Genomic DNA, 16559 nt, shown 5'->3' on the forward strand with positions numbered 1-16559 from the left:
TTTAACCCACTTTTTCATTTCTTTTTCAAACCTTACTTTTCCTTTATCCACAGCTGGTCCATGGATAGTGCAATGCAGTGCCAGGAGCTGACTGCTCCTTCCATAACCCAGCCAAGACTGATGCAAGAATCAAATATTAACCCTTTCATTCCCTAAACTAACTAGCATATTAGCAATACTGTGAGATGCTGAAACACCTAAATAAAAATGCTGAACTTGAATGGAAAAAAAAATACATTATAGTGGTTTCACATCTAGTGCGTAACCCCATTTAACCATTTTCTATACTGGATGACTAATTATGCTGAATGCAAATATAGTTTTTATTCTTGCTCAATTTTTTTTATTGTATAAAGTGCCAATACATGACATGCCTTCTTTGTACATGCACACATGCAAGCAGTGTATGTTTTTATGGTACTGTAATTATTATTTGGGAAATAATTTTACTGCTACAGTATTTCAAATGTACCCTACATTCCAGAGTTGTTTAGACAGTTTTTAGAATACTTAATCTCTAACCCTCTCCTTTCAGTCACAATCATCCTTTATATTATGCACAAGCCAGAGAGATGGGGAGGGATGCCATTTAGGGACAGACACCCACCCTGTTTATATTTTAACCAATGTATTGCCCCATTGATTGCAAATAACCACCCTATTGTATTTCATATTGCACAGTACCCATACCAACAAGGAAAATAATGTGTTAAGGGGCTTGGCAGGCAGATGCAAAGGGTTCAAATGACACTGTGTGGACACAGACTCTGAGGACAGTCAGTAACAGAGAGGAAAAGGTATCAGACAACTAAGAAGATCCCTGCAAAGTTTTTGATACCATGGGTGAGTCAAAAGTTCTATCTATCTATCTATCTATCTGTCTTTCTGTCTATCTATTCATGTCTGAGCAATTTATCCATTTGTGCTCGGGCAATTTGTCATATCAGAATAAAATTTATATTGGACAAATGGCATATGTGTATACAGTAGGACTTATTGGATTACACTAAGAAATATAATGCAATATTACCAACATTGACAGTGCTATATATTATGCTGTATGTGTTTCATCACTGTAAAATAAAACATAATACAATATTGTGCTAGGTAGAATACAGTTTATGAGGGAGAAAATAATATGAACAATATTAAGTAGAAGTATTAAAAAACGAACGCTATACTCTGAATCTTAATTGCGTAAAACAAGTTTTAAGTATTCAATGCCCTCAGTGAGTGGAGGCGAGGGGGGTTTGTACAGCGAAGATGGCTTGTTTAGGCGGAAAAAAGCCATCCTCGCCATCCAACCCCCTCGCCGGCCGCTCGCTGTATGCGATGTTCCGGGGAAATCCTCCAACGAGGCACTGAGCCCGCTACATATAGCAGCCTGCCTCGCCGTTTTGATGGCTGCACTCGCCATTTCCACCTCACTGAAAAGAACCAGCGAGGTGGAAACGAGTGAAGGGAGTCAGTTAAATACTGACCCGCAAGCTATGACAGCGAGCTATCATCACTGCTTGCTGTCATAGCTCGCCCTTTAGCATTGAATATACGCATTTTAGTGCCAGTGAAGTCATCAAAATAGGTGTGAAAATTGACAAGCAAACATTTTTATTCATCATAATTACCTGTTTACCTTATATAGGAAATATAATCTTTTTTTATACAACATTTTTGTATTTGAATTTTTATAACAAATGTGAGTGGCTCTGGCATTAGGACTGCATATTACAATGCAAACCTGGGTGGTTATATTCCTGGGCAGTAATATTCTGTTGTATATGCGGTCCTTAATAAATGGGCCCCTAAGTCACTAAGCAATACAATAGTGAAAACTCAATCCAAATTCATCCAGTAGTTTTTGTGGGATGCCAGAATAAACAGAAAAAAAGACAAAAATTCAGAAAGTTTTTTTTTTTTCATCTCCATAGTTCATAAGCAGTTTCTAAGAGTATATTTCTGAAAATATATTTTCAGACACAAATTTTTAGACAATACATGTCTACAGACAAGATAATACAGACAAGATGCTATGCAATACAAAAGATCCGCACTCACATTAGGTGAACGCCTCTGTTGGAATAATGTACAGGTGAAGGGAACTTCAACGAAGAAGCTGGTGGCACCCATAGACTTCTCCAACACGTCTTTTGCTTTTACTGAGAAAATAAAGGTGTTTGAGATGTCTCTGAGTGCCGCCTGCTTCTATGTTTACGTTCCCCTCACCTGTAGATCAGTGACATGCGGTGGTGGCAGTATACAGAGAGGCACTGCCACTTACTGTGGCACCACAAGTGAGCCATATGTTTTAAATGGCCTGACATTTCAGTATCATTTGAACACAAACCCAACATCTCCAAATGACACTGAAATGTCAGGCCGTTTTAAAACATACTGTATATACCCGAGTATAAGTCGACCCGAATATAAGCCGAGGGACCTAATTTTACAACAAAAAAACAGGGAAAACTTATTGACTCAAGTGGGACCCTCACTCGAGTATAAGCCAAGGGGGGCTTTTTATGCATAAAAAATGTTCGGGAAAAAGTAGCCTTATACTCAGTATATATGGTATATTTATTTCCCCACTTTTATTAGTCTGTAAAACTCTGCAATATAGAAAAGGGCTGAATTCAATTAATCAGTTGTGTTTTCTCTAATTAAAAATGACACCATTTAATAATTAAAAAACAAAACTCTACAGTGAGAAGTGCAACTTAAATTACAGCTAATGGATCTGCCCCTTAGGACCCTTGTCAACATCACTTTTAGGGTGGCCAATCCCGGGATTGGCATTCCTAACCCTGGGATTTTGGGATTAGACTGCACATGACGTGATGTCAGTGTTCACGCTGTGCAGCCCGCCAGCCGCACTGCCGCTCCAGGCCTCATCGTCTCTCGGCCGCTCCACCGCATCCCCACCGCTCCTTGCCTCACTGACTCCCAACAGCACTGCCGCATCCCCATGAACTGACATGGGTCTAGTATGAACCTAGCATTAGGCTGCAGTTTCATTTAGGGGTAAGGTTAGGGATAGAGGAAAGGTGCAGCTGCAGGATGGGAGGTTAGGGATAAGGGAGAGGTACGGCTGCAGGATGGGAAGTTATGGATACAGGGGAGGTGCAATTGCAGGATGGGAGGATAGAGATAGAGGGGCAGTTTGGCTGCAGGATGGGAGGATAGGGATAAAGGGGCGGTCCGGCTGCAGGATGGAAGGAAAGGGATAGGGCAGAGGAGCTCTCTAGCTCATGGAGGTGAGAGATAGAGGGGTGGTTCGACTGCTGGATGGGACGATAGGGATAGAGGGGCTATTTGGCTGCAGGAGAGGAGGATAGGGATAGAGGCTCTGTTCAGCTGCAGGATGGGCGGACAGAGATAAAGGGGCAGTTCGGCTGCAGGATGGGAGGTTATGGATAGAGGGGAGGTTCGGGTGCAGGATGGGAGGATAGAGATAGAGGGGAGGTTCAGGTGCAGGATGGGAGGATAGGCATAAAGGGGCAGTTCGGCTGCAGGATGGGAGGTTGGGGATAGGGGAGAGGTGCGCCTGCAGGATAGGAGGTTATGGATAGAGGGGAGGTTCGGGTGCAGGATGGGAGGATAGGCATAAAGGGGTGGTTTGGATTCAGGATGGGAGGATGGGGATAAAGGATCGGTTCAGCTGCAGGATAGGAGAATAGGGATAGAGGGGTGGTTCAGCCACAGGATAGGAGGATAGGTGTAGAGGAGAGATTCGGCTGCAAGATGCGATGACAGGATAGAGGAGTGATTTGGCTGCAGGATGGGAGGATAGGGATAAAAAGGGAGGTTCAGCTGCAGGATGCGATGGTAGGATAGAGTGGTGATTCGGCTGCAGGATGGGAGGATAGGGATAGAAGGGAGGTTTGACTGCAGGGTGGGAGGATAGGCATTAAGGGGTAGTTTGGTTGCAGGCAGGGCTATTTTTGTGCAGGCTCCAGCAGGAACTGTGGCCCTTATTCTAGCTCACTCTTTCTGGCAAAATATTTCTTAGATGGACAAAACCATGAGCACTGCAGGTGAGGCAGGTGTTACTTGTGCAGAGATAATTAGATTTGGGTGGGGTTTTACTTCTGCCTCACCTGCAGTGCACATGGTTTTGTCCATCTAAGAAATATTTTGTCAGAAAGAGTGAGCTAGAATAAGGGCCACAGTTCCTGCTAGAGCCTGCACAAAAATAGCCCTGGTTGCAGGATGGCAGGATAAGAATAGAGGGGCGGTTCAGCTACATGATGGGAGGATAGGGATAGAGAGGAGGTTTAGCTGCAGGATGGGAGGATGGGGATAGAGGTGCAGTTAGGCTGCAGGGAGGGAGGTTAGGCATAGAGGGGAGCTGCAGCTGTAGGATGGGAGGTTTGATATAGTAGAGAGGTTTGGCTGTAGGATGGCAGGATAGCATACAGTGGCAATTCAGCTGCAGGATGGGAGAATAGGGATATTCTGGAGGTTAGGCTGTGGGGTGGGAGGTTAGGGATAGAGGGGAGGTGCGACTGCAGGATGGGAGGATAGGGATAGAGGTATAGTTAGGCTGCAGGAAGGGAGGTTAGGGATAGAGGGGAGGTGCAGCTGCTGGATGTATGGATAGGGATAGAGGGGCGGTTCAACTACAGGATGGGAGGATAGGGATAATGGGGTGGTGTGGCTGCAGGAGGGGAGGAAAGGGATAGAGGTATAGTTAGGCTGCAGGAAGGGAGGTTAGGGATAGAGGTATAGTTAGGCTGCAGGAAGGGAGGTTAGGGATAGAGGGGAGGTGCAGCTGCAGGATGTGTGGATAGGGATAATTGGGTTGGTGTGGCTGCAGGAGGGGAGGAAAGGGATAGAGGGGTGATTTGGCTGCAGGATGGGAGGTTAGGGATAGTGAGGCAGTTTGGCTGCAGGATGGGAGAATGGGGATTGAGGGAAGGTTTGGCTGCAGGATGGGGTGGTTAGGAATAGAGGGGAGGCTCAAGTGCAGGATGGGAGGATAGGGATAGAGGGGCAGTTTGGCTGCAAGATGGAAGGTTAGGGATAGAGGGGAGGTTTGGCTGCAGGATGGGAGGTTAGGGATAGAGGGGAGGTGCGGCTGCAGGATGGGAAGACAGGGATAGAAGGGCAGTTTAGCTGCAGGATGAGAGGTTAGGCATAGTGGGGCGGTTTGACTTCAGGATGGAAGGATAGGGATAGAGGGGAGGTTTGGCTGCAGGGTGGGTAGGTTAGGAATACAGGGGAGGTTTGAGTGCAGGATGGGAGGATATTGATAGAGGGGCAGTTCGGCTGCAAGATGGAAGGTTAGGGATAGAGGAGAGGTTTGGCTGCAGGATGGGAGGATAGAATAGAGGGGAGGTTTAGGTGTAGGATGAGAGGATAGGGATAGAGGGGCGGTTCGGCTGCAGGATAGTAGGTTATGGATAGAGGGGAGGACAGGGTTAGAGGGGAGGTTCGGCTGCAGGATGGGAGGTTTGGGATACAGCTGCTGTTATATAATATCCTATACATTTTACAATGATAAATTTGATTTCGATTTTTTTTTAAATCACCTTTTCTTTAAACTGAAGTAAATATACAGGCGTTGTACAGTTGGACACATTGCCATAAAATGTTAGCAGTAAATGCTAAATTTTCATTACCCAATTTGTTCACAATAGGAAATAAATGTAGAGTCATATACATAAATCTGTCTATGCATGGACAGTGTTAATTTAAAATAATAAAGTTGCATTTATAAGGTAAAATAAAACTAGGTGCAAATACAAAATGTAATTACTGTACTAAACAGCGAGAACTGTTTAATTCACTTTACATTTCCCTATTGGCTGCTAATCTCTCTAGCTGCCAGGTAGGGGATGCCACTGGGCTGTGTGAAAAGCAGCGATCATATGTACAGTGTATGCATGAAAGAAACTGGGGAAGGGAGCTAGGAAGCATAGGTCCTTCTGAGAGTGGCAGCTGCTGGAAGATTATCTTCCAGCAGTCTGATAGTGGGCATTTCTGACTGATCACATCGTGGGCCAAATGTAATAGGATGAGAGTTTCAGAAAGTGAGAGATTTTGGGAGAGTTTTCGCATTTTTTTTAATGCATCAACCAATTACATGGCAAAATCAACCTGGTTTTACAGTGTAATTGATTGCTGCTTTAAAAAAAATGTGTAAACTCTCCCAAAATCTCTCACTTTCTGAAACTCTCACCCTATTACATTTGGCCCCAAATGTGCCACGGAAAGCTTAGCCTGATGCGATCAGGCCATGCAATCTACAGCATGGCCCTTTTTCTGGTTCACTTGCAAAGGCAAATTCCTTCTCAAATGGACAAAATCATGTGCACTGCACTGAGTTATTTTGTTTCTGTGCAGGGAAAATACTGACTGCTTTATTTTTACACGGCAATATAGGTCTCACTCTGAAGTAAAACCCCACCCAAATATAATTCTCTCTGCATAAGTTACATCTGCCCCACCTGCAGTGCACATGGTTTTGTCCAATTGAGAAGGAATTTGCCTTTCCGAGTGAAACAGAATAAGGCCTAATGGTCCTAATTCAGATCTGATCGCAGTACAAATTTGTTCTCAAAATGGGCAAAACCATGTGCACTTCAGGTGGGACAGATGTAATATGTGCAGAGAGAGTTAAATTTGGGTGGGGTGTGTTGAAACTGAAATCTAAATTGCAGTGTAAAAATAATGCAGCCAGAATTTAGCCTGCACAGAAACAAAATAACTCACACAAATTTAACTCTCTCTATACATGTTACATCTTCTTCGCCTGCAGTGCACATGGTTTTTGAGAACAAATTTGTACTGGGATCAGACCTGAATAAGGGCATATATCATGGTTGACTACCTCACCCTCTCGTCCATTTTCCGGGCACACGCTTGTGAGCACTTTAAAAAATATATATATATATTTGGGCTGCGGGTGCACGGGGCGGAGCAGCTGGGTCTGAAGGACTAGGAGAGTGGGCCCAGGGTCAGCTTTGTCCATGCAGCAGCGGCGGCACACCGACTCACAAACCACTGCTGAAGTGCTGGACATTCAGTGGTGGCTGGACCGGGGGATGTTACAGGGCCGCAGCCACACTGCCAGAAGCAAGCAGAATGGCGACAGAGGACCGGCGGGCAGGAGCCGAACAAAAGGGCTGCTGCCTCTCTCACCACTAGGCTATATACATACAATCGGAGCACCCGGGCAGCTCCATCAGCTCCACCTCTATGAGCACTCCTCCTCATGCTGCAGACAGCAAAGTGTACGATTGCAGCGGTAATTTGCTGCGGCAGGGGGTGGTGGTGTTTCTGATACTGTGGAGGTGGCAGTGGGATTTATTGAAGGGGGGAGGGGCACTGGGTTTGGACATTGAAGGTTCAATGGGCGAAGGGAGGTGTTGTTCTTTTATTTACCCCTGAGTGCTGCAGTTTGTTTGTGACTGGATAGCTTATATATATATATATATATATATATATATATATATAGATGAAGGAAAAAAGACTGGCACTCGTAGGTCTTTTAAAGTTTGTATTAAGCAAACAGTGGAACAACCAACGTTTCGGGGCTGCGCCCCTTTGTCAAGGTGTTCACACACACCTTGACAAAGGGGCGCAGCCCCGAAACGTTGGTTGTTCCACTGTTTGCTTAATACAAACTTTAAAAGACCTACGAGTGCCAGTCTTTTTTCCTTCATCTACACCAGGCATGTCCAACCTGCGGCCCTCCAGATGTGCTAAAACTACACATCCCAGCATGCATTGCCATCATTCTAGCATTCCCTAATAGCCAAATTGTGGCAAGGCATGCTGGGATGTGTAGTTTTAGCACATCTGGAGGGCCGCAGGTTGGACAAGCCTGATCTACACTGTTCACCGAGACAGGCACCGGGGCAGCTGTCTATACAGAGTGAGTGCCGGACCGTACTACAAGTATATATATATATATATATATATATATATTCATTTTATTATTCCCTTCAAATCTACCCTCTGCTTTAAAGGGGGGAGTCAAAGGGGGTTAAGGGGGCTCCTGTGATATTGGTGTACCGGCCCCAAGATTTCTGTTTCTGTCCCTTACATAGAAATGACCTTCTAGCCTACTTTGTCTCTGTCCCTGCGTCCCCGCCATCTCTGTCCCTGCCCCCCACCTTCCCTCTCTATACACATTGGTCCCCACCATCTCTTTCCCTGGGTCCCCACAAACCATGTGGAATAATGTGAATTTTGCCTCTGTCCGTGTCGCATAATTTAAATTTTGTGTCATTCTGTGTGGTATAATGTGAATTTTGTCTCATTCCATGTAGCATAATGTGTAAGGGGCAAGTATAAGGGGGTCTACTATTGTGTTCCCTAAAGGGTATATGGCCACACCCCTTTTCTCTAGCTCGCCCATCCAGGGGGGCCCCATGAAACTGTTTTTCCAGGGCCCAGGATTTCTCTTGGCAGCCCTGGTTCCTGGGCTTCAATGTATGATTGCCATCACCTGTGTGGAGCTAGCTAATTGATAAGAAAGGTGTTTCACCACAGGTGATGGCAATCATCAGAGCTGGCCCTAGCTAAATTGATGCCCTAGGCAAGATTTTTGTGTGCACCCCCTAGCAAATAATACCACCACTAAGCTCAGTGTTTAGACACCAAAAATAACAAGCTGGTTTATAGCTATATAGAGGGTGCCGGACAGGGTCCCGAGAGTCGGGTTCCCCACGACCACCTGCTATTTTTCCTGGTGGGGGTTACGACCCCCATAGAGGGAGAATAGAATAGGTGGCTTGAGTAGCGGTCTGAGTCCGGCCAGTCGGGTTCCCAACGTCGGTATAATGACTATCGGGATCCCGACTGTCGGACCCCTATACCACACCCCTATATAGATAGCTATATATATATATAGATAGATAGATAGATAGATAGATCGATAGCTATAAACCAGCTATAAACTGGGTGGCTTTGATAAGTGACACAAGTGAGTGACACAGAAAAAGGGCGATATGGGGTTTTTAACTGTTTGTTTGAGCCGACATGTGCCAACAGGCGGTATTTCATGCCCTACCATCCACTAGCGTGTGGTGGGAGAATAAAATAGTGTGCACGAAGCATGGCGAGCGCACGCGGTGCACTTAAAACTGTGTCCATGTCCACTGTGTCGATATTCAGGCAATCCTATCATATTTAATTTCCATACGCATAACCCTCTGAGGTACTTATGTATTATATAGCTTTTCTTCTGGACTTGCAACTTGGTGGGACTGCTATGCTATTACTGGTGCCTGTCCTTGTGTTTCCCTTCTATGTCCCTATAGATTGTAAGCTTGCAGCAGGGCCCTCCTACCTCCAAGTCTGTCTGTTGTTACCCAGTTTGTTTTATCACTGTCTACTATAGTAAAGCGCAATGGAATCTGCTGCGCTATATAAGAAACTGTAAATAAATAAATAAATATTTGGGTAAAAAAACTGTGAAAAATCCCATGTCAACCTTTTGACTATTGACTTAACCTATGTCAACCTAACTCATGTGTCGACCTAGACACCTGTCGACCTTGTCCCATGTCAACCTTCCAGTAAGTCGACCAAATGACTGTCGACTAACATTTGGTCGACCCAATGATCCCAATTCCCATTCAATACAGGGGAAATTACAGCCAACTTGCATGCAACTCTGCATCAGTCTATTTGTGTATTCATGTATTTAAGCCATAGAAACCAATGTATTTATACTGCAATATATACTGATATATCTTGCAACAACTGATCTTCCAATGATAAGTAGATCCCCCTAATGCTTTAATATTACATTATAGTGATTCTAAATCATTTTTACAGTGTAGCATACATGTCATCATTGATTATTTATTATACACCAATGATATTGAATACATATAACTGAAATAATGAAAACCAAAATGACAATATTTTTCTCTGGACATGTAAATGTCCAGAGAATGTGTTTTGCAATAGCTGGTACAGATATAAACAATTTCAGTGGGCGTTGTCTATATGTTACACAGAGTTGTTTGTTGCCTATCTGGTACAAGTTTTAACATACTTGTCATTACTATACAATGAGGGATGTTTATCAACATAATTGCACAATATTCTTTGTGTTCTTGTAGCTCAGTGGGAGTAATGGGAGGTAACCAGTGTCAGGACATGCCAAACACTAATCACCATGGTCATTTGTTTGTAATACAGAGGCTAATTGTGTGTTAGTGTGACTGCATGTGGGTGTATTATGTATTGTAGACAGGTTACAAATATATCTTCTGTATACTAATATGTGTTTACAAATGAGTACGTATGCAAAGTCAAATATGCATAAAACAAACAAGTATTTGTCGAATATTTCAAATACATATTTTAGCACCATGAATTGATGTGTTGGATACAACTTATTGTTTGCAGTTTTGTGCTGTAAGTATTGTATATGATTAGTGTATTTTGTAGTTATTGTTTGGACTGGATTTGCATCTGCAAATTTGAATAGTAGTTTTAAATATTATTTAGTGTTCCTTTTAAAAATAACAAACAAAAAAACCACACAAGTTTGTCGAAGTACAAATACTGTATATACAGTATGCTGCTCGTCCGACCTCCGACTTGGCCCCCTTCCCGGCGGTGGGGAACAGGGTAGCATGATGATACATTGCATGCGATCCTGATGCCCAGGGGGTATGGATCATTGGACAGACAAGCATTAGATCAGTCACTAGGTTGATCACTGAAGGTCGTGGTCAAAATTGTACCGAATTCCCTCGCACCGCTCCCTGCGCTCGCAGTTCTTCGGGCACGGTGTCTCGCTGCGCTCGGCACACTATTTTATTCTCCCACCACGCCCTAGTGGATGGTAGGGCATGAAATACCGCCTGTCGGCACATGCCGGTTCAAAAAAACAGTCAAAAAACCCATGTCGACCTTTTGACTGTCAATCTTTTGACTGTCGACCTAACTCATGTCGACCTAGACCCATGTCAACCTAGTCCCTTGTCGACCTAGGCCCCTGTCAACCTTGACCCATGTCGACCTAGACCCCTGTCGACCTTTATGTATGTCAACCTAATGACTGTCAACCATCTTATGGTTGGCCATTCGACCGTATCCCAGTCAAAATACTAATTCGGGGTTCCATAGCAAAGTATAGATAGAAAAGGACACTCGGCATGCAATATTTGGATGCACCACTAGAAATGGAATAGTTCCAATAGGATGCTGCTCTCTCCTAATCTTCTAGCTCAATGCCCATTTGCAGCTTGACTGGATCCTCTAATGTTGGGATTGGAAATTACAGTATATTCAAACTATTCACCTACTGTATGGGTGAAAACTGTTACCTGAGCAATGCAGATATTTCACAGAGAAGCAGTCACTGTCAGTTAGTGGCACAACACCAATCACGCACAAGGCATGAGAGCAGCGCTAAATCATAAAAGAAATAAAAAGGTGTTTGGTACAAAGTGGAAAATTTTACTTTCACGTAATGAAAGCATATATAAGAACAATAACAATATACATATAAAAACATATACTGATTGGCAATAAATGGATGTGTATTCTTCACGTCACAGGATAGTGGACACAGTGTGGACTTGGCCCAATGTGGGGTACTGGGAGTAGGGGGAAGTGATGGGGGAGCAGAGTCACAGGTAAGTGCACTTTACCAGTTAGATTTCTTCATTGCATCGCATCACATCGCATGCAATATAGTGGCATACAATTCATGCAATGCCATTTTTCATTGTAATGACCCGATTTTTAATTGTATAGTCACCCATGGGTGATTTCATACCCCCACTATCCAACTATGCATGGAGTTGATTTTATATAGTAGGGTGAACGCATCCAGCCACTGAGCCACTGATACATGTAAAGTAATCCGAGTCCTCTCGCGGGGCTTGTTGCGCTCGCCACGCTTCGGGCTCGGTGGCTCGCTGCGCTCGCCGCACTATATAAAATTAACTCCATGCGTTGGATAGTGGGGGTATGAAAACACCCATGGTTGACTATACAATTATAAATCGGGTCGTTACAATGAAAAATCGCATTGCATTGCATGCCTTAAGTAGTGGCATGGAATGAAAAAATCGGGCGCCCAGATAATACATAAGTACCCTTAGGAGGTTGTAAGGAGTGGCAAGGTAGTGTAGTAAAAACATTCTTGTTGGTCACAAAATCGCACACGACCAAAGCCGGAAATCACACTTTTTTAGCGTTATAAATCGCCTCATATCGCCCCATATTGCACAATATCACATTTTTTGTCTGTCAATTCGCATCACATTAAGTATGCGAATTCACAGCAAAAATGTGATTTATAAAAAATGCAATATAGTGTGATTTTCACCTAAATCGCACATTTCAAAAAAATCGCACTTCACTAAAGTTAGTCAATCAACACAAAGTTAGTCAATCAACACATTTTTTTGACATGGGTTAGAGGTAATGATTGTCAATGGATTTAGGATTTTAGGAATTAATTTTGATCTATGAAGGTCTTCTCATATTAGTTAATTTGTCTAGTTTGCTTATGTCTATGACTCTGAGACCTTGGTGAACCTATTGCCCATAACCTTCTTAAGCCAAAAAGTTGTTGCCAAGCTTTCCAAACTACAGTACAGCTCTAATATGAGAAGACCTTCATAGATCAAAATTAATTCCTAAAATCCTAAATCTATTGACAATCATTACCTCTAACCCATGTCAAAATAATGGGCAAGGGAAAGTATTCCTCGATCTCCAAATATCTATCGCTACCTTCTTGGTTTTCTTACTGTTTAAAAGCTAATTATTTTAGCTTTAAAACAGGGGGGGGGGTGGGTACCAGAGGGTCCCTGTGCCTGATGGGCAGATAGCGGCGGGGTCCCTGCGGTGGATGGGAACTAGGAACCCCTGCCCCCCGCGCCGCCCGGACCCTGATGCCCCGATGCTACTATTGCTGTGCTGCCCCTGGGGATCAGCTCTGGGGGGGGAGGTAGCACATGCTCTGGTTTCAGGGGTCCCGGCAGCGCAGACAGTGACAGTCCCAGTACCACTCTGCAGAGTTCTCGAGGAGCCAGCAGTCAGGGACAGCTGCAGTATCCATGATTGCAGCTTGTTCAGGCACCTGGAGCACAGTCACCTTCCGTCCTCCCAGTCGCACAGCTGACACTGCCCCCTTTCCGGCCCGGGCTGCCGGTGTCTTTGCTTGGGACGTTTATGAACTCTGGTTGCTGCGTCTCCCAGACACGGTGTGTTATTGTTCGGTCAGCAAGAGACTGGGTACTGGGAGCCGGTGAAGGTACACACTGCTAAATATGATGATTGCTGTCACCCCATCTCCACGTATACCATCACTGCCGCGCTGTCACAGGGTTGTCATACAATCAGCCATGCTTTAGGTATCCATAGAATGTGCTCAGAAACTGGTTGAATGTGAAAGGTACAAAACCGGTATTGAAATGGTAATATACCGTTTACAACTTGCGATGTGAAAGTGGTTTACTGGCTTAGACCCGTTCTAAGAAACCAGGTTGAAAGCAGGTTAGCATTGTGAAAGCAGCATAGGCGTGCGCAGCACATTTTATTAGGGGGTGCACCGTCAAAGGAGTGTATAGCTCCACCTATTGGGCGTGTCTAACACCGCCAATCAGGCATGTTTTCCATCATCTATTGGCACTCGCTATAATATAAAAAGTCTCTTAGCCACACCACAATCTCCTGCCTATTTCAATTGTAATCTTCTAATTACTCTGTGTAACAGTACATGCAAATACAGTCAGAAACATATATGGATGATATGTATTTAGTGATATGACAATAGTCTAGTACAATTAACAATGCAAACACACATATAATTGATTGATGGGCGCTTCTTTAAATGGAATACAGTTCTAAAAAGCAAAATCTTTGGTTAAGGGTATTGCTGGTATTATTAGCAGCAGAGGTGTTCATAAGGGTGGTGCACAGCATTAGGGGGTGCCTGTGCACCCCTAACACTCAATGTGTGCACACCTATGGAAAGCAGCATAAATGTGTCTTAAATTATGAACCTTCAATTATTTTCTTTTAAATCAGAAGTATTTTGCCAATCTCCTCCTCCCTCTCCCTGTTCAACCTAATATTTCATTTTTGTTTAACTCCTCTGACTTATGATTCTAGGCTGGCATGATGGCTGTGTTCGTTGTATGGTTGGAGTTCCAGTTGCTTCAGTCATTGCCACTGTCCTCTGTTTTGCTGGTGTGGCTCTGTTTTGTGGATGTGGCCATGAAGCTCTCAGTGGAACTGAGAAATTGATTGAGACATATTTTTCCAAGAATTACCAGGAATATGAATACCTCATTCATGTGTGAGTATCTGAATTCTGTAAAACTGCAATAATACAAATCAGCAATGCAGAAAGTTTTCTGTGAATTTGATAACCATGGGCCTTATTTTGGTTCATTCTTTCTGACAAAATCCTTCTTAGATGGACAAAACCATGTGCACTGCAGGGGGGGCAGATGTAACATGTGCAGAGAGATTAAATTAGATTTGGGTGAGTAATTTTGTTTCTGTGCAGGGAAAATACTGACTGCTTTATTTTTACACTGCAATATAGATCTCACTTTGAAGTAAAACCCCACCCAAATCTAATTCTCTCTGCACATGTTACATCTGCCCCACCTGCAGTGCACATGGTTTTGTCCATCTAAGAAGGATTTTGTCAGAAAGAATGAACCAAAATAAGGCCCCATGTTATTTAGCAAGTTATCAGGAGATAAGCAGTTCAAATTAATCCTTGCTAAATGCAGATGGGCACATTTGTTAATCCTACATTGTGCCCATATGCATTTATCCCGATTTTGGGAAGAGGTATCAGGCACCTAAATGAGTCAGAAACCATTGGATTTGGTAAAGCATCTGAAGACAATAAAAATATGTAAATGTAGAAATGTTGCAGACCTGGTGTTCTGTGAGACTAAGGGGGAAATTTACTAAGGTAAAATCGTATAAAAAATTTTGTATTTTCATAGTAAAATACGAATTTTTTAGGCGTATTCTTATTTTTGGCATTTATAATGTAATTATTTGCTTGACATAAATCAGGGTTAGATAAGCGGTATTAAAACTGACAATTATACAGTTCATCCAGAAAGTTTCATAGTGCTTCACTTTTTCCACATTTTGTTATGTTAAAGCCTTATTTCAAGATGGAATAAATTATTTTCACCCTCAAATGCAATACCCCATTTTAACATACCTGTCTATATACTTGATGTCAGCACTGGGGTTTTCTGTGTTCTCGGCTGTGACCTGGGTGGGCCAGTGGAGGGCACTAAAAACAGGAAACAGGGTTGTTTTATGTATTGTGAGGACATATACTGGGACATCAGGGAACAGCTTGAACCAGAGAGTTGGCAGAGACCAGGAACAAGGGTGTGGTGTCTAACTCACTGGTGGTTTTCACCAGGGAGCCCTGCAAGGAGCTTTGGACTTAGCTGTGCCTGACAAGCAGGTTGCAGCCCCCTGCCCGGGTCCTCTGGAACTTAGCTGGCTGGTGAGTGAGGACTCTGGGAAGTGTATACTGGAGATCTTGAAAAAACTAGAGTTCAATGAGTGTCAGTCTAGGGACTGAAGGTGTCAATGGTCATTGTCCTGGAAGCTGGGGGTGGTTGCTGACAGCCTGGGAGCTGGAGGTAAGTATCAATGGCCTACAAGCCAGAGGTGAGTGTTGACAGCATGGGAGCAGGAGATAGTTGTCAACAGCCTAGGAGCCAGAGATGAGTGCCGACGGCATGGTAGCTTGTAATAGTTGTCGACAGCCTGGGAGCTGGAGATGAGTGTCGACACTCTGGAAGCCGGGGATAGTTTTCGACAGTCTGGGAGCCAGAGATACTTGTCAACAGCCTGGGAGCCAGAGATGAGTGTCAACGGTCTGGGAGCTGGAAATAGTAATTGTCGGCCTGGGAGCGAGAGATGAGTGTCGACAGCTTGGGAGCTGGAGATAGTTGTTGACGGCCTGGGAGCCAGAGATGAGTGCCGATGGCCTGGGAGATGGAGATGAGTGTCGATGGCCTGGTAGCTAAGGAGCCTGTGATGGTTGTTGACGGTGGACACAGATGGTATTTGTTACTGACTTAGCACAATAGTGGGCAGTTGGCCTGTGAGCCAATGGTGGGAGACTGGCCTGGGAGCCAGTAAGAAGTAGCTGGCCTGAGAGCTAGCGGTAACCTCCGCTGGTTATGGCTGGATGCGACTAAACCGCTGAGATAGAACAAACAGGAGCAAACTGGCAGATGATGTGTTAACCAGCATTTTAAAAATCGGCCCTGGGGAACCGGAGATATCTGACTTCAAAGCAGTGGTCCCCATCCAAGCCTGTTAATTGTTATTCTCAGTCAGATATTTCAGGTTCTGTCTGACTTAAAGTTTTTCTGAGGATATATTCCAAAAGCTGGGACTCTCCCCCTTTGATGTACACTAGTAGCTTGTCTCTACTGTGCCCAGAAACAGAGATATCAGCCTTCCAGCTTCTGGTTACTGCTCCAGCTCCACACACCTGGTATGTTGTTTTATATACTCAATGGGAGATTTCTCTGCCTCCTGAACTCTGATCCCCTAGTCCCCAGTACCATTAAAAGCTA

General features: G+C 44.1%; 1 protein-coding gene across 2 annotated transcripts in view; it reads left to right on the forward strand.

Annotated features, from left to right (window-relative positions):
- Positions 1 to 687: 687 nt before the first annotated feature.
- PLP1 (proteolipid protein 1) overlaps positions 688 to 16559 on the forward strand; it is a 43122-nt gene continuing 27250 nt past the window's right edge. For both annotated transcript variants that reach the window (XM_083159030.1, XM_083159031.1), the window contains exons 1-2: positions 688 to 843; positions 14095 to 14281. In XM_083159030.1, the coding sequence (XP_083015156.1) occupies positions 840 to 843; positions 14095 to 14281 (191 nt within the window). In that variant the 5' untranslated portion in view covers positions 688 to 839. The remainder of the gene's footprint in view (positions 844 to 14094; positions 14282 to 16559) is intronic.

This window comes from Crinia signifera, chromosome 9 (genome assembly GCF_055691185.1).
Source record: "Crinia signifera chromosome 9, ASM5569118v1, whole genome shotgun sequence".
Classification (NCBI taxonomy): domain Eukaryota; kingdom Metazoa; phylum Chordata; class Amphibia; order Anura; family Myobatrachidae; genus Crinia; species Crinia signifera.